Raw genomic sequence first — 24,768 nt, 5'->3', positions numbered from 1 at the left:
GTATCCATTCACGGCTCATGGGATCAATGACGAACGGGGTTGGAGTGGGGATTCCCGGCGCTTTTCTGGTCCCCAATGCAAGTGGCATCACACTGCATCAACTGATTAACCCATGGAGGTTGATTGCCTGCCTTTTGGTATATTTACATGTGGCCGTCGTTACGCCCCGGCAGAGAGACGAGTCGAGGGAGGATATGCCGTGGTTCCTTGCATGCAACGGACGGGGCATGCACACAAAGGACTCTCCAAACTTGAACTTGGACCAAGGTATAATAAAAATGATGAGTGGGAAGGAGTATATTTACGAGTACTATATGTACTAAGACAAAATAAAACTTGAAAAACATGAGAGACAAAAAACGCCCCAATTCGTAGTCCCGGCAAATCCCCTCCAGGGCACACCCCGCTTGGCCCTGGGGATATCAAATATTGCTCCCCTTCAGATTGAATCCAATTCTCTCTCACACACAAAAAATCCCCACCCCTGATTATGATAGTAGTTTTCCTATCAGGCATAGATATGAACGCCATAGTGCTCTCTTCTCTCTACCTACCTATCGTCTCCCATCCCGCACTGGCAGCGTTCCAATTTGAATCTCTGGTTACAGTTGCACGGGGTACTGTATACAAAAGCACCACCTTGGTAGCACCACCCCCGGCCATGCTCCCATCAGAGATGCATTCCGCCATGTAACTTTACGACATCCGGAGCAGCAGGTGTATTTTGCCTAGTGCCGTAGCAAGGCGCATGCATCCCATCCAAGCCAACCCGGATGACTTCCAATAAGGTACTAATGTGCCTGGCTCACGGCTGGGCTGGGCTGGGCTGGGCGGTAGAAGTATCTGCAGTATATCCGTATCATTGATGCCTGTAGGTACTGAGCAGCTGCCCCCAGAATGCTACTGCTACCCCTTGGCGGCCATGTCCCTGCGTTAATTGCGAATCGCATTGCATGTTTCATCACCACCAAAATGCACGCCGGCCTCGGCACGTGAGACCAACAAGCCTAGCCCAGCCCTTTTCGCGCAAGGCATCATCCGTTCGAAGCCCACCGGGGAGGTACCGAGTAATACGGCGAACCGAACCTTGCAGGTACTTTGCAGCAACTCTCGAGGTTTTTTTTCTGCATTGCTGTACTTGCCGTACATCGAACAAGGTACCTTGGCTTGCTGCTCCCGTGTTTCCGCCTCCACTCAACACCTTGATGTCTGTCTGTCTGTCTGCGTCTATCCATGGCATAGCTTAGACCATAGCTTGGTACCTTGGTAGATACTAAACAGGTACTAGCAATATAATCGCCATGTCCAACATGTGAATAGGTACCAAGACAAGGTATTGGAGCGTCTGGCATTGCAAAGTATCCGCTCAAGAGGCACTGCTGCAGCGGCAAGGAGCGAAGGAATGCGCGCGTGCTAATGGCGGATATACGGAGCACTGTAATCTGCACTTTTGCACCTTGTCTTCCTCGTCTGAACGTACTTGTACCTACCGATTGACCCCATAACACGCACAGCCGTTTTGCCTCTTTCTTGCATGGCTTCATTTTTTTTTTCTCTCTCGCTTCCCTTGCGGGCTTCTAGAGGTCTCGCTTAATGTCTGTACTTACCTTAGTAGTAAGTACTCTACCTGGACTTATTGTAGTCCTATACCTCGATACTTGTAACGCCCAAACAAACTCCTCCTGACCTAATACCCCAACGGTACATGTAGCCTCAAACCATCCGTGCAGTTGACATGTTTTGGGTTCCTGCTTGGCTTCCATTCCACATTCCCAATGCATTCTCCGAATCACGTCGTATCGGCTCGGTGCTGATTGATAGCTGATACGAGGTGTGACGTCCGTCACAAGGCAGAGCCTCTCTTACTTGCATGGTAGCACGGAGCACACGGCCTACCATGGGAGGCGGAGGACAGAAAACCCGAGACTGACAAGATTACGAACATCCACACAATGAATTATACACCATTTCTTCAAGTATCTGCAATTACATCTGGTATATTTCTCTACCTGTAACTGCTACGATATCTACATTCCTCCGGTACTTGATGAACTGATTGGGTGCTTATATTGCTTAATGTATGCACTTATTCAGTTTGTGGTCTCGCTTTTTCTGACCTCCGCTTGCATGAAACCCAAGGTACTAAAGTTAAGTGAGTACCTGCACACTGTTTTCAGCGCACTTGGACTCGCGTGAAAAGTAGTACTACTACTAAGGTAGGTACTAACCTGAGCTTAGGTACCTAGGTACACACGTACATGTACAGATAGATGGGTAACGTCTGTGCAAAGGCCAGGCCCGGAGAAATTAAAAGTTCATGTTGCATGGGAGCTCGACACTTCCTCAAGTCACTCCAAGACACCCTAAAGATTCTGTCTCCCTGCCTTGGGAATGGCATGGCAGAGCAGCGAAAAGACTCACTCACTCATTCACTCAGCTCGACTCACTTCTCCGTCCTCGTGCAGAAGGGAATCGAATAACCAAGTCCCCCACGCTCACGCCCGGAGTTGCCCCGTAGCCGGCTCTGGCTCTGACTTCTGACGCTCACGCTCACGCTCACGCCGAAGAAGAGCAGACAGAGAGACATTCGCATCCCCCTCCTGTGGCTCCATCTGCCGCCACCGTTCCAGCATAGCATCCAGCAACGGCACGCTCAAATCAATGACAGGCGTGGCTGCTCCAGCGCCGTGACTTCGCTGATTGGCCCCCCGCCCAGACCCCTAACCGGCCTGCGCTAGCTTGCCCAGAGCCCGCCTTTTCCAGGCTGTCTCTAGCTGAACTCTCCCTCTTGCTCTTCCAGTTCAATCCTCACTGAAGGTGCCTGGACGCTCACTGTGCGCGCTACCCACCAAACAAAAGCACCGCTTCCCACCCGACCTGGTACGAGTACCAACCAGCTCGCCCGCTTCACCACTAATACAAACCAGACCATCAAATCATATTAGCCTTCATACAAACCCAGTTTCTCTCGCTGCGGCACACGCCACAAACCGCCGTTTCCCACGTTTCAGAAGCCAACCTGCCTTTACCCTTTCCTTTATTTTTCTTTTTTTGCTCCATCGGGCACTGTTGACCTCATTGTCTTTTTACATGTTTCCATCAGTTACTGGCGTCTGTCATCACACCCGGCATCATGTCTGAGCCTGACCAGTGCATCATATGTTTGGATCCGCTGCCGCGCCCCTCGTCCTCGACTGAGAGCGTCCAGCCCGCCGTCGACGTCGACACCGCTACAGCTGCCATCGCCGAGGCCGTCGAGGGCGACTCCAGCTATCTCAACATCGTGGCGGCTCTCGATGGCTGCGATCACATAATCCACGATGCCTGCATCCGGTCCTGGGCCCAAAAGACCAACACCTGTCCCATTTGCCGCAAGCCCTTTCACTCTGTCAGAGTCTACAACGGCCAAGATGGTGAGTTAGTTTGGCTCTCGCAACCCCTCTACCTCGTGTGCACCGCACAGATTTACCCCCCTACAAATACTGCTATATGGTGCAGCTGCTGACTTCTGGCTGGCAATTCTGCAGGCATCGCCATTTCAACCTACGACGTCGAAGACAAAAAGCAAGTGGCCGAGTTCGACGTGCAGCAGTGGCTTGGAGAGAACCCAGATGAAGAAGAAGAAGAGTCCAACCCGTGCCCCATCTGCAACTCGGCCGAACGAGAGGACATCCTCCTGCTCTGCGATGGTTGCGATGCAGCTTACCATACGCACTGCATTGGCCTCGATTACATCCCCGACGGTGACTGGTACTGCATGGAGTGTGCCCATTTGTTCGAATTGACGGACGACCGTCCAGAACCGGAAGCTGCCTCGGACACCGTCCCACGGCCTCAAACCGCTCGCCGTCCAACCGGTCGAGCGAACCGAGGCTTCAACGTCCGCACCCGCGCCCGTCTCAGGCGGGCACGCCGCCAGGCACGCAACATGGAGTGGCAGGGCGCCTGGGGCCAGTTCTCCGGTCGCTTCTACGAGATGAGCGAGCTTGACCTCGATAACCACGACGACGAGGACGAAGATCTTGAGCGTTTCCGCAGGTTTCAGCAGCTGGATCGACGAGAGCTGCAGCGGTGGCAGCAGCGGATAAATATTGCACAGCGGCTTGGTGCGCGAGAATCCTTTGCAAGCAACATACCGCCACAGATTAGCGAACGCCTCCAGCCCTCGCTACCACCCGTGGAGGAAACGCGGGACGAGCGGCGTGCCTGGGGAGCGCTGGATCGTGCTCGAGAGGCCGAGAACTCCAGCCCAAGCACCCGCAAACGAAAGGCTCGGTCTGTAACGGGCTCACCCATCGAGCAGCCGGCCCAGGAGCCCGAAAGAAAACTCAAGCGGCCTCGAACCCGACGGCTCCCAACTCACGGGGAAAGCTCTGCAGCAGCCAGTGCTCCGGCAGCGGCCGGTCCGTCCTCGGCAAGGGCACCAAATGGGACTTCTTTGAGAAGCACCAACACCACCAGTGCTAGCCGGGACGATGCAGCCGAGCCAACTCTGGTCGTCTCTTCCTTGCTCAAAGAGCTGGAACCCAACATCCATTCGGAGGACGAGGCATCTGCCACAGCCTCTGGTTGGCGGCCCTTCCACGAAGCATCATCCCCGGCTCTCTCTCCATCTCCATCCGCATTCAGCAGCCCACGGGCTCTTTCACTAACACCGCCTCCATTACCCAATCTCAATGGACGGCCATCGTCTCCGACTCTCTCTCTCAGCACACACATCGAACCAATATACCCACCTGCGAATTACTCACCCACCCGCTTCAGCAGCAGCGACCACAGCGACTCCGAATCGCCGCCAATAAAGCTTGAAGTCCGTGGCGGCCGAAGCGAGAATCGACTCGAGAGTCGCCCTCTAGAGCTTCGCCAGCCTCGGCCTCGGCGCGCGCACGAGATGTCGCCAGAGTCCAGCCCGACACGCGGCGGCGATGACAACTCCATGAGACACACAATGACGACTGAGGAAAAGAAGAGCGTCAACGACATCGTCCGCAACGCCCTGAGGCCGCACTGGCGGGCTCAGAAGCTGACGGTTGAACAATATGCAACAATCAACCGTGATATATCACGAAAACTTTACGACGAAGTGAAGGACGCGTCCTCACTTGATGATGAATCTCGACGACAAACATGGGAGAAGAGGGTCACCCAGGAAGTGGCCCGGGCAATCTCCGAACTTCAAGCCTGATCACGGGTGCACAGCAATAAGCATTTGGTCTGGCGTTTCAAGGCTTTTGTCGGCGGTCCATATCATGGTTTGATACCCCCAGCCTCATTGACGGCGAAGTGCATTTAGTTAGGGACACCGAGGTGTAATAGGAGTCGGGCATTTGTTTTGTAGTTTTGGTCATATTTGGGGGGCGCCTGTCGATAACTGCTACAGCGCATTGCGATTCGTGCTTTGAATATGTATCGCGCTTGTCATACATATGGATGTCTTTTTTCTTCTTTATGTGGGCGGACTTCTAGGGCTTAGAACTAGTAGTTGAATGAGATATATAGTTCCGAATCAATTTCGATCCCAGCCGAGGTATTTCACGGCAAGGAGGTTGTGTGCACCTGATTGAAGAAACTTTAGTCAACGGGTCCTGAAGACTCAAGAGGAGTTTTACCGGCATATATTCAACAAGGAAACCAAAAGCCGGTAGCACTTCTCATGAGGTTCGGTGCCATGTCTTTGCGCCCAGTCGATGAAACAAAGAAAGGCGAGAAACGGAGGGAAATCGAAAACTTTCATCGAGTGATGAACGATTCTGTTTTTATTCGCTATCACGACAAATGGCGACATGAAACGGAAAATGGAGAGCTGGAAACGGGAGAAACGGGAATAGCTTCATGGGAGAGTCAGTGCAAATGGCGGGGTGGGAACACTAGGAAAAAAGCAAGAGGAAAAAAGGAGCCCCAAAAAAAGGCTCCCATTTTGGATTTGGTAGCAAGAATGTAAGCAGTATCTATCTAACAGAACCCAGTAGGAGAAGAAAAGAAGGTGCCGCTAGCGAAAAAGACTGCATTCTATCTCTCTCGGCACACGAATAAATGATCAGGACGCTGTGGAGGTGGAAAGCAAAGTCTTGACGATAAGGAAATGGTGCCTTGGAGAGAGAAAAGAAGAGGGAAAAGAGGAAGAGGGAAAGGATTTTAAAGGTGGGAATTAACTTGGTTGGCAGTGCGGCTTTGCAGGTGGTGGCCTGAGGCAGCAGTTAGCTTAGTAGGTAGAATAAACTGAAAGTGTCTGCCTTTTCCAGAATTTATTACATAAGTAGATGTTATGTAAGCCGATTCGTTCGTTGGTGGGATGAGGTACAACCAAAAAAAGTTCGAGGCGCAAGACATCACGACAAAAGGCCTGGCGCTGCCCCCTTGGGTTTTATAGAGCAGCCAGTCCGGATTCCGCCATGATGGCAGCCTCAAGTAGAGGCAGCAGAGCCGTTAGAGGCATCTTTTCATGTAAGCAATCACTACAGCCACCAATTGAGTCAAAAAAAAAAAAAACTGACCAAGAGTTCAGCTTCTTCCCCCACGTTGTGCTCCAGATGCGCAACCACCTACAAGACAGCATCATCATCCCGGTTCTACTCTGCAGCCGCAACTACAGCGGAGACCAAGGCACCCGCTGCCGACGCCCCTCCTCCTCTGGCGCCCTCGACCAAGACGCCGTATCCATACGACGTCCGCTCCGGCCTCATCCTCACACGGCCGCCGCTGCTGACGAGAACTCTGCACCCCTTCGAGAACGCCTTCTTCTTCTACCAGAAACGGCTGGAGGAGCGCCTCAACACGCCCTTCATCACGAGCATATACTTCAAGCCCGACACGGCGGCGCAGCTGGACTGGAGCCTCAAGGTCCAGGAGCGCGGCGGCACCGTGGCCAAGGAGCTGGGCACGTACAAGGGCAAGAACGCCGACGCCTGGGACGACGAGCTGAGGGTCGGCGACGGTCTCAGCGCGCAGGAGACGGTCCTGGAGAGCCTCCTCAAGGACGCCGCGCCGCGGGTCAGCGACGATGCCGAGGTCATTGCGCCCGAGGACGTTGTGCCGGTGGAGAGGCCCGCGGAGAGGTTGTCTGAGGCGGATCGGAACAAGGACGTGAGGCGGCTGGATCGCCAGATGGAGAAGACGCTATATCTTGTTGTCAAGGGGCCGGATGGATGGGGCTTCCCTGCCGATGTTCTCAAGGACGAGAATCTCCACGAGGTAACGTTTCCTTTCATATATATATATATATACGATGAGAGATGGTTCTAACATGAGTAAATCAGGGCGCAAAGAGAGTCATGGACCAAGCTGCCGGCGTCAACATGAACACCTGGCTCGTCGGCCGCGTCCCCGTCGCCCACCTCGTGCAAGAGCCCGTCCTCGGCGCCAGCGGCCAGGTCGAGAAGAAGGGCCGCAAGACCTTCTTCCTCAAGGGCAGGATCATGGCGGGCCAGGCCGACCTCAAGGGCAACCCCTTTGGATACACAGACTTCAAGTGGCTGACGCGGGAGGAGCTGGAGACGGAGCTGGCGCCGGAGTATTATCGCGGCGTGAGGAATATGATGGCTGACCGGTAAGGAGAAGAAGAAAAGGAAAGGAAAGGAAAAGGAAAAGGGAATGTGTATTACGACGATATATAAAAGGGATGTTGAAATGTCGGGATTTGTAACATTATGAATTGTATAGTTTACACCATTATACAGAGCTTCACTGCGGCTGTTGGAACTATCTATTGCTTGTGCTCATTTTGCCTTGTTACTCTCAAAAGAGACTTGTCAATATCTTCGGCAATTCAAAGAGGCACTTTCACTTATTATCAAGCCATTTAAAACACAAGGAGCGTTCCGTACCAAAAAAAAACCGGCTATATCAGCCAAAATCGTCATATAATGGCCAACCCTTCAGCCTCGTCTACCTCGACCCTAATTCCAAGTCTGGTTTCCGAGGCCACATCACCCCAGAGTTTTCATCATCTTAAGTAATAATCTCCCCCACCACATTAGCCAGCATTCATTTCTTTTCATAACAAGTTATAGCAATAGTAAACCAGCCCTTCCAAAAAGCACAACACGGGTGACCGCTTTACCCAACGCCGCTACGCCGCTTCCCGATTTCCAGATTGTCAAACACAGTCCCGGCATTATGTTCAGTTTCGGCCAAAAAGCGTCATGCTGCCAAATGTACCAGCACACGCTCCAATTTAGGCTGGTTTGGCTTGTCCCTCGACAAAGTTGAGAGCATCTTCCGTGCTGACACAGTTGATGGAGCTCGTCTTGTTGCGGAACGTCACACCATAGCACTTGTCTGCAATGTGAACAATCTCGGGTCGGAAAGTGGTGCAGATAAACTGGGTACCGGCCTCGTTAGAAATGGACTCGAGAAGCGAGGCGACGGCAGTTCGGTATTGCGCATCCAGATTGGCGTCGACTTCATCAAAGATGACCATGGGACTGCTTTCGGTCTGCTGCAGCGCAAAGATGAGGCAGAGAGCACACAAACCTAGTAAGGTGGAAAGTTAGTGACAAGGCACAACATTCGGACAACCAGGGGGGGGGCTTACTCTTCTGACCACCGCTGAGCTGCTGAATCTTTTGTTGCTCATCAAGATGCTTGGAGTTGAAAGACACGCTGATACCAACACCAATGTAATTCTCCACGCTTCCTCGTGCTTCTTCGTCCGACTCTTCAGCGTCTTGACGGCGATCTGTCTTCCTTTGGATGACTAGACGGCCGTGGCCGGCCGGCACAAGCTTGCTGAAAATGGTGGCAAATTCCTTGGACACCTGTTTGAAAGTACGCTCAATGGCTTCATCCTTTCGCCGGTCAAGATGCTCCACGAGCTCTTCAATGGATCCCTGGGAATCATCCAATTCCTTCCGGCGCTTCATCAGCTGCTCTTGCTGCGTCGTGAAGTTGTTGTACTGCTCAAAGGCCTTTTTGTTGACGTGCTTGTACTTTTTCAGCGCCTCGTTGACCTTTTTCAATTTGGAGGTGATCTAGCGAGCAGATTAGTTGACTTTCCCCTTGTTTCTCTCACTCTACCTCATAGAGGAGGCAAGACTTACGGTATTGGCCTGCATGTTCTCGTATTTGTCAAAGGCCTCCTCGGGTAACACGCCCAGCTCCCGAATGTTTTTCGCGCATTCTGCAGCCTGTGAAGTCAAAAGAGCCTTTCGCTGCAGCGTCTTCTCCATCCTCTTCTGCTGCCTCTCGATTCTTGTGGAAATTTCCAGTTGCCTCTGCTCACGGTTGACCTTTTCAGATTCAAACTGTTCAAGGCGAGTATTGAGCTCGTCGAGCTGAGCCTCCGTCTGGCTCAAATCAGCCTCAACAGCCTTCAGGGCCTTTTGAGCCTTCTTCAACTCGCGCTCGGCCTCCTTCAAGCTGCCAGACGCGCCACCAACTGCAGAATTCTCAAATGCTTGACTGTTGAGCTGATCCAGTTTCATTTGGAGATTTTGCCGCAAGTCAATTTCCAACAGCTGCTTCTGTCTTTCCAGAATTCTGCGGTTGTTGCTGATTTCATTCCACTGTTTCTGTAATTGCTGGACTGTGCGGCTAGATCCCTCCAACTCGCGTTCTTCAGCTGTTGTAAGTGTCTTCTTGAAGTCTGTGCCCAATTCGGACTCGTGAGCTGCAACTTCCTGCAAGAATCCATTCATGTTCTTTTCAACAGCATCCCGTCTCCTGATGGCCCCATCAAGACGGCTCCTCTCGTTCTCAATGTGAGATGACCTGTTTCGGAGCTCGTGCTTGAGTGGCTCGAAGCCATCCTCAGCTTGTCGGAGCCTCTGCTCAAGTTTTTGAACTTCAGACATGGCGCCAGTGATCTCTTGGTCCTTGAGCTCAATCTGCCTGCGAATGTTGCGAGACTGCTCAATGAGGGCATCATACTCCTCTCTCCACTTGTTGGCAGCTTGTACAGCTTCCAGGCGTGACTTCCGTGGGTCGATGTAACCACCAGTCATGGCACCACGCTTGTTGGTGGTGTCACCCTCCGCTGTGATACCATCCACACCATGACTCCTGGCATACTGAGCAGCCACGGCAAGGTTGGGACATACGACAACCTTTCCAAATACCTGCTGGAACGCCTTCTCAAACTGCTCATCATAGTTGATCTTGCTCAAGAGTGGAACCGCATCGTTGGAATTTGGATAGTTTACTTTGCGTGGGCGAAGTTGGGCCAACGGCATGAATGTGACTCTACCGCCGCGCTGTTTGTACATGGTATCTGCGAGGTAGGTGGCAGTATCGGCATTGTCCACGACATAGTGGAACAAGCTGGCGCCGGCAATTTGTTCGACGGGTAGTCGATATGCGTCGCTAACCTCCAGCAGGTCTGCCAATGTTCCATAGGCACCCGGGATATCTTGTTCTTGCTTCAGTCGGCGTATAGTAGCCAAACCACGCGCGGTGGCTCCGTCAACCGCATGAGCCAGTTCTCGCTCAGCTTGCTCCTTCTCTTGCCGGGCATTAGAAATAACAGAGTTGAGTTTGTCGTCTTCTCGGCGAATCAGCTTCCGCTCATCGTTCAGTCTGTCCAGAGTAGCCCGTGCATGGGCCGCTTGGTCTGCCACCTCGCCCCTATCGCCACTCCAGTTGGCTAAACGTGAGCGCAGCTCGGCAACCTCTCGCTCGCCCTGCTCGATTGCCTTTTGGGTTCTAGCGACCTCCTCATCAGCGTCCATTTTGTTTGCTTTTTGGGTGCTGATGGTTAAGTTGAGGTCATCGATTTCCTGCTTGAGCCAAGCATCGCGCTCGGCGCGATTCTTGAATCGAGATCCGCGGCTTTGCTTTGCAAAGAGGCGTGATCGTGACGCCTCAACGGTATCCAGCTGCCTCCTGACCTCGTCTTCTTCGTTCTTCGTCTGCGTATATTCGGGAAGAAGCTGCGCCAGCTCTTTTTCCTTGGTCTTAATCTCACTCTGTACGGAGGCCAGTTCGGAAGCATGTTGTTCTCGAGCTTGTTCCAGTGCAGATTGTCCTTCTCTCAGATTCTTTACCTTGAGCTCAATCTTGGCGAGCATCTTTGCATTATCGCGTCTATCTTCCTCCTGCTGACGTCGATCAATTTGCAGAAGCTCCAGCTCCCTCTGCAGTTTGTGGATTTCGGCATCAATCTTGGAAATCGCCTTTTCTCCTTCCAGGAACTGCGCGCGGCTCGAATCTGTGTTGTCCAGGCCGTCTTGCCTGGCATTATCGATTTCCTCGAGGGCGGCTTGGACGGTGGTCTGCTCTCGGTGGTGGTATGCATATTCCAAACATCTCCTCTCTCGGTCCTTTTCCTGGAAGCCTCGCAGCTCTTCCTTTTCCTCTTCGAGCTCTGCCAGTCTCTCCTTGATATACTCAAGAAGTTCGTCAATCTTTTCTCGCTTGTTGTTCGTCTCCGTCATAATCTTGAGGGATTCGGCGCGGCGGGCTTCGTAGACTTGTGTACCCGCAACTTCCTTGAGCAGATTCAATCGCTCGGACTCTTTCATATTCGTCAAGGCGGTGACACGACCCTGGGGTACGATGTAGTACGGGTTGGAGCGTGAGAAGCCCGCTGCCTCCAGCAGGTTTGTGACATCCGTCTTGGTGACAACCTTGCGGTCGACGGAGTATTCGTCCTTTTTGAGACCAATGGTGCGTCGCAGCACCACTTCCTTGCCTCCGGTGGGGAATCGGTCGTCGCTGTTGTCAAAGATGATCTCAACGTAGGCCGACATGACGGCCGAGCCCGAACCTTCGTGGAGGAGACCCTGGCGCTCCTCACGGCTCATTTGCGTGTATGCATCGCTGAGGACGAAGCGAATCGCAGCGAAGAAGTTACTCTTTCCCGATCCATTGCGGCCGACGATGACGTTGGTCTTGGGAGAAAAGGGCTCAATGACGGTTTGGTCCTTGTAGCTATTTGAGAGCAGTCAGCACACAATGTGTGTCCCAACAACATGGCGGGGTTGCGAATCGGCACCTTTTGAAGCCTTGGATGATGATTTGCTTGATATACATGGTCGGCTGCGCGGGCGCCGGTGCGCAACATCCGAGAGACCAGGAAGCTGCAGACTTGAACTTTTTGCCGCGGGTTGCGCAGATTCAACGGAGTGCAAATGTTCTATGCGATGCGATGCGACGCGTCTCGTCTGGCCCGCGATTAATCAGAGACTTGGAGTCGCGTTGCACCAGCCCATCTAAGATTAGCGCCTAAAAAATCAGGTGTCGATGATAGCTCTGAGTTTAGGTACCAACTTGCTGCGCCCGAAGCTACTGGCGCCATCTACGGAGTGCTTACCCTACATCTCATCGATGAAAATAAATCAGAGCTTATTGCCATTATGCAACAGCTCTTTCTTCAGCTACTAGTAGTCGGTAGTAGGTAGTATATCGAAATTCATATATAGCGCTTCCTGTGTCACTGCTATTACAGTACTAATTGTACAGGCAGTTTTATTCAGCCTTTCTATATCTCGTTATAGAGAAAACACGTCAGCTGGGGCGTTGCTTGGACCAGGATAATCCACTCGACAAAGAATACGACATGCTAGAGTACGTTCGCATAAGACAATGACGGATACGAACAACCCATCGAACTCGATCCCTAAACATAGCCTGTCAAGCATGAGGCGCCCATGTTATCTTGCGCCCTGGTCACATGGCACGAGTCTACAACAGGTAAATGGAAATGCACCACTTACAGCGATAACCTGTGATGGGTCTGAAAAGCATCGTGACAGCGTGGTTGCTACCTGCCCTTGTAAAAACCACTACTACCTAGCACTGTAATCGGTAATATCTAATCCAATATGATTTCCCCCCCCCCGCCGACACAGTGATTTGCATCAAGCTGTTCTAGGACTTCTCCCGCTTGTTTTCAAATATTATCTAGCCTCAATTCTCGTGCTCCCATTAACTACCTCCACGCCGATCCTCCAAGATCACACACGCGACGCCAAAGTCGCGGACAAGCCATGGGCGACAATCGTGCATGACTGATCGTCATAGGCGGGTCGAAATGCAGAAACCAGTCTCCGCGAGTCAAACAAGTTGGGGATGGATGGCGTGTGTCGGACCAACCAATGCTGAGCAACAGGGACAATAGCGTCTCACGGCAATTTTAGATTACGGCCAAACGGGTCGATCTAGACAAGCCAGATCTGGCCTGCACCAACCAACTTTGGCCATGCTGTCTCAAGAAGACAAGCGGAGAAAAATTTTGCGACATGGCATGTCAGGGGTTGCGCTTTTGAAAATCATCGCACCTGCAATATACTCGTACACGCTCGTCGTACACGATTGGTGTCCTCATCCAGTACAAGTACTAGGTGGGTATATCCGGAAGGGATTGATTTCAATAGCTTCAATCCCATACACATTCCAGGATCACGCTGGCAAGCAAACCATGTGCGGTTTGCGTTGGTGGCCGACATGGTGGTGAAGGTGAAGCAAGCAGACGAACGCGCCTCACGATATTACCTACGATATGCGGGAGGGAACCAAAAAAAAAAAAACCAAAACAAAGCCACCCGAAGCATGGGTAAGAAGGGCTAGGAGGATCCGACATTTGCCGGGGGTGGGCGTCCGGGGGCCTGTTTGCTCTACTGTAGCAAATTCTCTTCTTACAAGGACCTTGAAGCCTCAGCTGCTGTGCTCCTCTTGCTAGTCCAGGTTTGCTGCAGTAAGTTTCAGGTTCATCTGTCGCTGTCCAAGTACTCATACAAGACGGAAGATGGTATTGATGCATCGTTGGCGCCCGAGATCAGCTCACTGAGAGCTGGAGGTACCTTGAGAAAATGGTGGTTCAGGTGGTCTCTTAATGTACGGCTGGCGTCCCGATTGATACCCTACCTACGCTGAGCACATCCATGCTGCGCATCGAGATTTGCACGCGCCTGTCAGGGTGTTTTGGCGGCAAGCTGCCTGAAATGGTCACCAATTTGGCGTTAGCATTTCAGCCGGCATATTGCCGTGTATCTCGAGATGCAATTGCATGCAGCAGTGCTGATGAGCAAAGAGCAAGTCGTTTGCTCCGTACGAGCCGCGGCTAATTACGCAAAAGGCGCGGAGCCAACAACAAAAGAAAGAAGAGGCAAGATTCCGCGAGGACAGAATTACTGTTCGAATAGGTACTCGTATACTCGTAGGTACCAGCAGCCCAGGGTCAATATTAGTACTATATTTGATAGAGGTACATTGCCTGCTATTGAGACCTGGTAAAAAGACAGACAGACAGGATGCAAGTACTGCAGCGCGCATCAGGCGCAGCAACGGGTCCAGTACGAGTACATCCATGATCCGTCCATCCATCACGGCGCTGAGGTATGAGTATGAGCGCACAGGTACAAAGTATGTGGTCACTGGCAACTGATGCGCTAGAGGCTTGGACAGGGCTCCAGCAATGGGGGACGTGGCCCCGCTTCTTGCGCGCTAGCGAAGCATTAGGGACATTAAGCGAGACGCCGTTGGTCGCTGGGACGGCGCAGCGTGTATAAAAATACAGGCATAGACATATAGAAAGCCCGGCCTGCCCTCCACTCAATTCTCCCCGTCCAGCCCTGCCCGACCATAGCCATAGTCGCATCCAGTCCAGCACCCGCGCCCTCGCCAGAGCACAAACCGCAGGCAGGCAGACGCAGGCAGGCAGACGGCGCCACTCCCACTGGCCAGCGCTGCGTTGCTACGTGTCAGGCGCTGCTCCGGGTTCCTGTTGCCCGAGGCAGCAGCACAGCTCAGCACAGCTCAGCACAGCTACGGGTGCTGATTGACATCCATTGATCAAATTCATCACATTGATTGATTGATCGGGTTGATCCTTTCAGGCACCCAGAGGTACATTACCCATATTTCCCCTGCACGCTCTGTTACCGCATCACACATCAGCTTCCCACCGCAACACGCTTCAACAAGCCTCATCCAATCCCACGCCGCGCACAGCTGCTTTTTAGTACCTGGTACACCCCCGGTTGCGACTGTGCTTTCGCGCGCCCTCATTGGCGTGGCTCTTTTTATATTCGGCGGATCCCCCTCGCCCTCAAAGCCATTTGATCCATTTCTAACCCAACATATCCAATAGTGTATGCGCCATTGAAGCTGCACGAACCAGCCTACTAGGTATATTCCCAGGTACCCTCTTACAGCGCCAGCTTCGGTACCTATAAACCAGGCGTCGCATCGCATCACGTCGCATCACTGTTTACTCGGTTGCTCAGTCGCGGCTGTTTGCTTGGCTGCATTGCCGTCCTTTCGGTGCATCTCACTGCATCGTCGGGATTCTCCTCCCAGGACGTACCGGCGCTGTGTCTTACAGGCAAGTACTTCCTCTCTGTTGTGTGGTGTTTATTCCTCTGATTGCGATTACGCCATTTCCATCTCACACATCCCTGCCCCTGCCACCCCGGTACATGTGGATGTACCTGGTATCTACCTACCTTATCTTATCTTCTCCCACGTCTCATCATCACTTCCATCATGTAAACGGCCTTTGCAATTCGCCTGTTTATCTGCTCTTGTTGCCCCGATCCGATGCGCTTCAACAATTCATCACCTCACTGCCACTGTTCTTCCAAGTAACACTCGCGCTTGATGATTCTGAGGCCTGCATCGCGCCGCACGTGCTGCATTGGCTGGCTTCTCTTATGACAGCTGGCGCTACATCTCGGTTCGGCGATTGACGATTGCTGCCTCGACTCCCTTGTTCACATCGCCTCAGCCTCAATACAATGCCCAACGCTGCACTTCTCCCACATGCATATGATGCACTGCACATGCACATAAGCAGACCACTCGGATTGATAGCCGGCTATACCGTCTCTGTCGACTACCGAGCGTGACTGGCATCAACCCATCTCAATATCTGCTGCGCGCGCGCCGCCGTTCCTCCCCCCTCCCCTCTTTTCATCTTCATCTTCACAATAAGCCCGCCAACTACCAAGTATGACGTGTGCTAACTAGAGATCAGAGCACCCGGCTTACTATGCCATGAGCCCCAATATACCATTCAAATACTACTTTAATACACGACGACGCCATGACTTCTAGGTATGTTTTCACGCTCCCCTACTTCTTTGGCAGTAGAATCAACGGCTAACACCTTTTTTCACAGACTTGACCGATTAGTTACGTAAGTTTCTTCCCCTTTTCCCCTTCTTCCCAGATCACGGAGTGGTCTTCAAGTTCTTCTGGTTCTGATAGCTGACACATTCCTCTAGCATCCTTGAGACAGGGAGCACAAGGCTCATCCGAGACACTGCAGTCAACCAGCTTGCTGACTGGCAAAAGCAACACCCCGATGAGTTATTCAATCTCCTGTCTCGGGTCATCCCGTATCTCCGCTATAAAGATTGGGAGACGAGGCAAACCGCGGCAAAAGCCATTGGCAAAATCTTAGAAAATGCCCCGCTCTATGATCCCAACTCAGGAGATGCCCCGAGTGATCCCAAAAAGGAAGAGAGCCCGTCCGAAAACAGTACGATTAAGAAAGAGGAAGACACCAAAGTGACTTCTATCCTCACCGATGACGATGTCTTCAAGTTTGAGACCCTCGATGTGGACACCGTTTTGAAATTCGGACGACCACTTCTACGGGGCGGCGGCATCGAGTACAGCCTTGCCTCCCTCGACCCTCAAGCTCGTCTGGAGCACCAAAAGAAGACGCTTTTGGGCCGCTTAGGCTTACTTGGGAGGAGATTCGAGGACGAGGAAATCATCGTAGGAGACGGAATACCAAAAACACCCCTCGATGCGCCCAATGGCGGGGGCCTCGGTAAAGGCGACGGCACGCAGCCCCAGAGCCAGCCGACGGAAGAGTCTCAGCTTAGTTCAAGGCAACTGAACGTGCTGAAGCGAAAACGCAAGAAGGAGGCAATGAAGGCCCAGGGTAAAGGCGGGTTCGGAGATCTATCATTGCGACGAACGACGACTGCTGGGTCTGAAGGACTGGCAGATGATACTCCAATGGCAGACGAATCGAAAAAGAATGGAAAAGTGAATGACTACTTCAACCTTGATCGCCCAACCGATATCGATGAGGATGCAAAGGTCGTGAGCGAGTTCAAGGGGTCGGTGATGCAGATCAAATCTGAGCTTGAGGCTGAAGAGTCCATGGAAGGTGCTGAGTGGCCATATGAGCGGCTCTGCGATTTCCTCAAGATTGATCTCTTCGATTCCTCGTGGGAAACGCGACATGGAGCCGCCATGGGATTGCGCGAGGTACTCAGGGTCCATGGCGGCGGGGCTGGCAGAGTTCGAGGCAGATCGGTGGACGACAATGATGAGCTCAACCGTACATGGCTCAACGATGTTGCCTGTAGACTCTGCTGCGTCCTGATGCTGGACCGCTTTACCGACTACAGCTCCGATACGTCCGTTGCCCCAATCCGAGAGACCATAGGCCAGACCCTTGGTGCTGTTCTTAAACATGTCCCCCCAAACTCCGTCTACGACATATACCGGGTGCTGTATCGCATGGTGATGCACGAAGATCTCAAGCTTGACCAGCCGATTTGGGCCGTCTGCCATGGTGGCATGATTGGCTTGAGATATGTTGTTGCAGTCAGGAAGGATCTATTGCTTCAGGATGGGGACATGATTGATGGGGTCATCAAGGCGGTAATGAAGGGCCTCGGAGACCTTGATGACGATGTGCGATCTGTCAGCGCTGCCACCCTTATACCCATGGCTAAAGAATTTGTCACCATGCGGCCGGCTGCTCTCGATGGCCTCACTAACATAGTATGGGAAAGCTTGTCCAATCTGGGAGACGATTTGAGCGCCAGCACAGGCCGCATTATGGATCTTCTGGCTACCCTCTGCAGCTTCCCCCAGGTACTCGAGTCTATGAAGACGTCTGCTGCCCAAGATGAAGAGCGATCCTTCACTCTGCTCGTTCCCCGCCTCTACCCATTCTTACGGCACACCATCACATCTGTTCGCCTTGCTGTCCTGAAAGCCCTCTTGACCTTTGCGAATCTTGCGGACGAGACCTCACAGGGATGGCTCAATGGTAGAATTCTCCGCCTCATCTTCCAAAACATTCTTGTTGAAAGGGACAAGGAAACCCTTGACATGTCGCTAGACCTCTGGGCGGCCCTTGTCCGTTCACTGGCAAAGGATCCTGCCATCCTTGCTGATGAATTTGCTCCTCACATTGACCCATTAATGCAGCTGACGTTACATCCTATTGGCGTGTCGCGGCATCCTATTCCTATGCATGCCGGCTTGTTCCAGAAGCCATCTGGTGGCACCTACTCGGCCCAAGGCCCGGCGCAGCCTGGTGGGAGACGACTTTCCTCGCCCGAGGGCCCTGAACGACCGGTGAAGCGCCGTCGTAAATCTACCAAGGTCGAAGATACTACCCCCACCAACTTGACGCACGATGTGGATGGCCATATGATGCAAGGTGATGTTGATCTTGTTGGCTTAGAGGTTCTGATCCGGTCAAGGGTTTCAGCTGCCAAGGCTATGGGTCTTATCATGTCCTTGGTGCCTTCGACAAATCTCGACGACTATGATGCCCTGCTTGTTCCAGGCCTCACCTCCGCCTTTTCCTCTACGCAGCTGACTGCCTGCCTTGTCATTGATGAATTTGCAAGGAATTGCCAAAACACCGAGGATCCTGCCCGCTACTTGGATCACCTCCAGCGGATTGTAGAGTCAGAGCGGCCTTCAGCTTACAGGGACTTGGTGACCTTTGTTCAAAGAGCGAGAAGCCAGTGCCAGCAATTACTTCACTTGTTCCGCGACCATGGCAAAGTCTCACACAGCAAGCTACCCACCCTTCCCGTCGTGGTTCAGGGCGAAGCCGAAGCCGGCCCCAGTGCCTTTTCCATTGCTACTGCTGAAAAGTGCGTTGGCGAAGATTTTGAGAGGTTGAAAAAGATTATGCCTCCCGGCCAACGATTGATCGCCGGTCAGCAGTTGGACGAATCTCGCCAGGACACAATAGCAGCTATTCAAGAGGCCAAGACATTCAAGGATGCTCGTGACGTTAGGATCAAGGCTGGTGCTGCTTGTGCCATGGTCGCGATGAAGCTCTTGCCGAAAAAACCTAGCCCCCTCATCAAGAGTATCATGGATTCGATAAAGACAGAGGAAAACCACCAGCTCCAGAGCCGCTCATCGGACACCATCGCCAAACTGGTACAGCTCTTTACAGAGAAGGGAAGACGTAATCCCGCAGAAAAGGTTGTTGCCAACTTGGTCAAATTTTCTTGCGTTGAAGTAGCGGAGACGCCCGAATTCCCCGTCCACGCTGCCAAGACCGATTGCATTCTATCTATGCAGAAGGAAGAGGATCGCGTTGATCACCCAGATGCCGCCAAGTGGGCAAGAGAAGCCAAGGCTGCCCGCATCACACGCAGGGGTGCCAAAGAAGCCCTGGAGATCCTGTCCAAGACGTATGGTGCGGCCTTGTTCGATTCTGTGCCGAGCTTGCAAGGCTTCATGAAGGATGCGCTGATCAAGGCTTTCACCGGGGACCTGCCCGCGGAAGCTCGGGATGCTGAGCAGACGTTTGGCCAGGAGATTGTGGATGCCATGTCGGTCATTCGCACCATGACGCCCACTTTGAACGAGAGCCTTCATCCGTTTGTCATGGAGATGATGCCCCTTGTCATCAAGGCTCTGCATTCCGATCTCTCAGTTTTCCGCTACATGGCGGCCAAATGTCTGGCAACCATCTGCAGTGTCATCACCGTAGATGGAATGACTGCACTCGTGGAGAAGGTCCTCCCTTCAATCACCAACCCGCTTGATCTCAACTTCCGCCAAGGCGTAATCGAAGCCATCTACCACCTGATTGCTGTCATGGGTGACGCGATCCTCCCATACGTCATCTTCCTGATTGTGCCTGTCCTCGGCCGAATGAGCGATTCGGACAACGAGATTCGTCTCATTGCCACCACATCTTTCGCCACGCTTGTCAAACTGGTACCTCTGGAAGCCGGCATCCCCGACCCCCCTGGCTTGTCCGAGGAACTCCTGAAGGGGCGAGATCGGGAACGAACCTTTATTGCTCAGCTTCTCGACCCGAAGAAGGTTGAACCCTTCCAGATCCCCGTGGCGATCAAGGCAGAGCTTCGATCATACCAACAGGATGGTGTCAACTGGCTCAATTTCCTCAACAAGTATCACCTGCACGGCATTCTCTGTGATGATATGGGTCTCGGAAAAACTCTACAGACTATCTGCATTGTCGCTAGCGATCACCACCAGCGACAGGAGGAATTTGCCAAAACCCAGGCTCCCGATGTGAGGCGGCTGCCGTCTCTAATCGTCTGCCCCCCAACGCTCTCAGGTCACTGGCAGCAAGAGATAAAGACCTATGCCCCTTTCCTGAGCGTCACTGCATACGTTGGGCCGCCAGCGGAGCGCAAAGCTATGAAAGATAGACTCGGCGATACCGACATTGTCATTACTTCGTATGATGTGACCAGAAACGACTCCGATGTCCTCGAGAAGCACAGCTGGAACTACGTTGTACTGGACGAGGGTCACTTGATCAAGAATCCCAAAGCCAAGATTACCCAAGCTGTAAAGAGGCTGGCTAGCAATCACCGACTGATCCTTACCGGCACGCCCATCCAGAATAATGTGCTGGAACTCTGGTCTCTGTTCGACTTCCTCATGCCCGGGTTCCTCGGGGCCGAGAAGGTGTTTTTGGACCGGTTTGCGAAGCCCATCGCGGCAAGCCGATACAGCAAGGCATCGTCCAAGGAGCAGGAGGCTGGTGCATTGGCCATTGAGGCTCTTCACAAGCAAGTGCTTCCATTCTTGCTCCGCCGTCTCAAGGAAGAAGTCCTTAACGACCTACCACCCAAGATCTTGCAAAACTACTACTGCGATCTCAGCGACCTGCAAAAGAAACTATTCGACGACTTTACTAAAAAACAAGGCAAGAAGATCCAAGATGAGGCCGGCCGAGATGACAAGGAGGCCAAGCAGCACATCTTCCAGGCCCTGCAATACATGCGAAAGCTGTGCAACTCGCCTGCCATGGTCATGAAACCCGGAAGCGATCTGTATGCCGACACGCAGAAGATTCTACAGAAGCAAGGAACGTCGATTGAGGATGCCCATCATGCGCCGAAGCTCACTGCCCTCAAAGATCTCTTGATCGACTGCGGCATCGGCGATGACAAGGACGACTCCAACGACCCGCTATACCAGCCGATCAAGCCTCACCGTGCTCTAATTTTCTGTCAAATGAAGGAAATGCTAGATATGGTCCAGAACAAGGTGCTGAAAGAAATGCTGCCTTCTGTCTCCTACCTGAGGCTCGATGGCTCCGTTGAAGCGAACAAGAGACAAGACATTGTCAACAAATTCAACAGCGACCCTTCGTACGACGTGCTCTTGCTGACCACTAGCGTTGGTGGCCTTGGGCTGAATCTTACGGGGGCAGATACTGTCATCTTTGTCGAGCACGACTGGAACCCGCAGAAGGATCTGCAGGCTATGGATCGCGCTCACAGAATCGGCCAGAAGAAGGTGGTCAACGTCTACCGCCTCATCACGCGCGGCACATTGGAGGAGAAGATTCTCAGCCTCCAACGATTCAAGATTGATGTCGCCTCCACGGTAGTCAACCAGCAGAACGCTGGGTTGGCGACGATGGATACAGATCAAATCCTTGACTTGTTCAATTTGGGCGACTCGGGACCGAGTCTCATATCTGACAAGCCGCAAAACGGCATTGATGGCAGAGAGGAGGACATGGTTGACCTCGAGACTGGCGACGTGCGGCAGCCGGGCAAGAAGGCATGGCTGGACGATCTGGGCGAATTGTGGGATAACAAGCAGTACGAAGAGAGCTTCGACTTGGACGATTTCATGAAGACCATGGCTTGAACGAGGTAGCCGATGCTTGACGGGTTAATTTCTCGATGTCCCTACCTAGTTGGGGGTCCCGATCTGAGAAAAGATGGCTACCAAAGAGCAGCTAAAAACGAAACAATGACTACATGTTTAATACTACTAGGCGCGATTGCTTCTCGCTTTCTTAGTTTTGCTTGCTCTTTTCTTTATCGTTTGCTTCTTCTTTGCTAAAACAAAAATATCCGAATGCTTTCGTTGGTCCTGTATAGTAGATAGACTACCTAGGTTAGGTATTGAAAACCAGCGGCGGTGCGAACGAGCGCCTTGTATGATTAGCCGCAGAGGAGACATTTAAGATGGGCTACAGGGATATATGACGTGAAATCGAGAAATGAATATCCGGTCAACTCCCGCCCTAATTTTGACGCTGTGTTTTGCTGTGTGTTGCTTTTGCTGTATGAGGCTCCTATTTGATGCCTTAGTAGTAAATCATGTACAGGTTGGACCCCGCCAAAGCTTCGGTGGACTTCTCTGCCCCACCTTGGAATCTCTTCCACGGTGATGTCAAGGGAAGCTTCTTTGTTCTCACAGCTTCGTTCTCCATCACAATCATTGCAAGTTTGAGCCTCGAGATCAGCTGGATACAAGCAGTGTGCGAGATTCTACTTCCACACATACATCCTGCCCTCCTGCAGCACAGCCGAGCTCTCGGGAGCTCCAAGAGCAGCCCGCCATGCCTATTGACTACAGCCGATTTGTACGCAGCGCGGATGCAGTGCCCCCCGTGTCGTGAGAAGTGCAGTCATTGACCAGTGGCATTCATCAACTAGGACGCGATCGAGGTGAGCGACGATTCCGACATCGAAGTTCACCCCAACGTGGACAAGCGGTCTTTCATTCGAGCGAAGCAAAACCAGATCCACCAGGAGCGTCAACAGAGGAAGAACCGCATCGCAGCACTCAAGTATGAGCGTATCATCAACAGTGCCCTGCTGGGCAGGATAATATCTCTCTTGGACTCGCTCAAGTCCCACGCTTCCGAGGCTGCGACTGGGAACCAGGCCGAGATTGCTTTCAAGGCCGTCATGTCCACCGCCGGGGACCCGAAGGACGACCAGCCGCCTCCACGACCGGAGGGGGTCTTTAGCGACGACCAACCACTCCCTTCATACTCGAAAATGCTGATGCAACTGCTGGACCAGGTGAACAAGGCCCTTGAGGAGAAGAAGCCCGATGATCGGTATACGGCGATGATGGACGAGATCCAAGAGCACGTGGACAAGATTAAGGAGCTGCAGAGGGAACAGGCACAGGAGCTGGAGAATCTTGAAAAGGAAGAAGGAAAGAAGATTACGAGCGATAACATCCATGATGGATTCAACAGCTCGCATGTGAACAAGTCAGGGCCGTCGGAGAAGAAGGATGACACCAAGGTGGAGCTTCTGAACCCCAACTTTTCCACCTCTGCATCGGCTTCGGCATCAGGAGCGTCTTCATCGAACAAGGTCGCGGTGGATGACGACGACGAAGTGGAAGCATCACCAACTGCCAAGAAGTTTTCAGAGATTGGCGTCAACGACTACCAAGCTAGTTTGAAGTTCCTGGCTCAGCACCCGGAGATCTTGACGGAGCGAGAGACGGACGGACTGCTTGTGCTTGCGTTTGACGCAGCCTTGGAGCGCAAGGACGATTTGGCCCGTCAGTGCGTTCACCAGGCGCTATTGCTACAGTACTGCCGCGCTCTGGGCAAGGATGGCGTCGCGCTCTTCTTCAAACGAATCACGACCAAGGGGCACCAAGCGCAAGATGTTTTTTACAAGGATGTTCAGGAGACATACATGAGAATCAAGAATAGGTCGCTTGAGATCATCGCCGAGCGGGCCAAGGAGCCGACGGAGGTCGAGCAGATCCAACTCCATGCCATGGAGCCCGGTACTACGATCCAGATCAGAGTTCCCCCCGCCGAAACCGATGACCCGGATGCCCAGGCGGCCCGGAAAATCTTTGATAGCTTTGCTCCTGATATGAAAAAGGCACTAGAGTCAGGGGAACTGGACGAGGTCAACAAGGTGTTGGGGAATATGAAGGTCGAGGACGCGGAGGAGCTGGTGGGTCTCTTTGGTGAGGTAAGTTATGCACGCCCATGTTTGGGCATTACAGGCAACCGTTTATTTGAGAGCACCAGACTTACAAGTTTTCTCCGTCTTAGGCCAATATTCTAAGTCTCGAAGACGAGCTGATCGATGCCACAACTGAAGAAGGGCAGCAACAGCTCAGGGAAATGGAAGCCGCAGCGGCAGCTGAGAGAGCAGCTGAGAGAGCAGCTGAGAAAGAGGCCGAGAGGGAGGTGGTGGGCGATCCTGAGTGAAGATGACTTGTGCCGATGTACTGTGTCACAAGAGAGGACTGTGGTATATGCAAAATACGAAAGGGTAGCGATGGCAAGGATGATGATGATACCAACCGGGGGAATAAAAACGTCTGGGATCAATCACTCAAGTGGGATAATTTTCGAGTTCTCTGGCAAACGCTTCATTGAGGTTCGACCTTGCATGGGTTGATGGTTTAACAAAATGTGTAATAATAAGGACTAAAGAGCCCATGCGGGCTGTGTTTCTTGCCAAGATGATGGATGGCATCGCCGAAAGAGATTTGAGTGATACGAAGTCAATGTTGGGTCATCCTTGAAACTAAAGCCGATGACCTGCGGATGTGGACTTGGACCCAGCGGTTGTATTACACCCGAACGACGACGATCCTTGTACTGTGATTTTGACGAGGAGATTTGGCCCAAAATGCTTATGTTATGCTTAACAAGGTTCAGGTTCGGGGTACAGCAGCCTTTCTGACAGCCCAATCCTGTTCATTCCCACGGCGAAGCTTTGGATTTTGAGGCTATGGGTTTTGGGCTTGACAAGGGCGGACAAGGAGCTCGACTCCACTGACCGCGCGGCCTTTTTGGGGGGGGGGGGGGGGGAACGGTGAGATGGACGTTTGGTACTG

The 24,768-nt window shown here is 52.6% G+C and overlaps 5 protein-coding genes across 5 annotated transcripts; 4 read left to right on the top strand and 1 right to left on the bottom strand.

Moving 5' to 3' along the window:
• Window positions 1-3,133: 3,133 nt before the first annotated feature.
• Window positions 3,134-5,185, top strand: Triagg1_6620 (uncharacterized protein; the record flags this gene model as incomplete). The annotated part of the gene is made up of 2 exons (XM_062901265.1): window positions 3,134-3,413; window positions 3,528-5,185. 2 exons carry the CDS (start codon window positions 3,134-3,136, stop codon window positions 5,183-5,185), a joined length of 1,938 nt encoding a protein of 645 aa, XP_062754557.1.
• A 1,207-nt stretch (window positions 5,186-6,392) lies between these two features.
• Triagg1_6619 (uncharacterized protein) lies at window positions 6,393-7,550 on the top strand (the record flags this gene model as incomplete). The annotated part of the gene is made up of 3 exons (XM_062901264.1): window positions 6,393-6,444; window positions 6,554-7,191; window positions 7,257-7,550. 3 exons carry the CDS (start codon window positions 6,393-6,395, stop codon window positions 7,548-7,550), a joined length of 984 nt encoding a protein of 327 aa, XP_062754556.1.
• Window positions 7,551-8,173: 623 nt separating this feature from the next.
• On the bottom strand, window positions 8,174-11,967 carry Triagg1_6618 (uncharacterized protein; the record flags this gene model as incomplete). The annotated part of the gene is made up of 4 exons (XM_062901263.1): window positions 8,174-8,472; window positions 8,534-8,969; window positions 9,039-11,865; window positions 11,930-11,967. The coding sequence occupies 4 exons, from the start codon at window positions 11,965-11,967 to the stop codon at window positions 8,174-8,176; spliced, it is 3,600 nt and encodes a 1,199-aa protein (XP_062754555.1).
• A 4,012-nt stretch (window positions 11,968-15,979) lies between these two features.
• Window positions 15,980-21,798, top strand: Triagg1_6617 (uncharacterized protein; the record flags this gene model as incomplete). Its single annotated transcript, XM_062901261.1, has 3 exons — window positions 15,980-15,990; window positions 16,055-16,072; window positions 16,161-21,798. 3 exons carry the CDS (start codon window positions 15,980-15,982, stop codon window positions 21,796-21,798), a joined length of 5,667 nt encoding a protein of 1,888 aa, XP_062754554.1.
• Window positions 21,799-22,498: 700 nt separating this feature from the next.
• Window positions 22,499-24,133, top strand: Triagg1_6616 (uncharacterized protein; the record flags this gene model as incomplete). The annotated part of the gene is made up of 3 exons (XM_062901260.1): window positions 22,499-22,522; window positions 22,596-23,891; window positions 23,975-24,133. The coding sequence occupies 3 exons, from the start codon at window positions 22,499-22,501 to the stop codon at window positions 24,131-24,133; spliced, it is 1,479 nt and encodes a 492-aa protein (XP_062754553.1).
• Window positions 24,134-24,768: the final 635 nt, after the last annotated feature.

Source organism: Trichoderma aggressivum (assembly GCF_033847375.1).
Source record: "Trichoderma aggressivum f. europaeum strain CBS 100526 chromosome Unknown scaffold_026, whole genome shotgun sequence".
Classification (NCBI taxonomy): domain Eukaryota; kingdom Fungi; phylum Ascomycota; class Sordariomycetes; order Hypocreales; family Hypocreaceae; genus Trichoderma; species Trichoderma aggressivum.
Note: the sequence above shows the minus strand (reverse complement) of the source record. Positions and strands in the feature narration are given on the sequence as shown.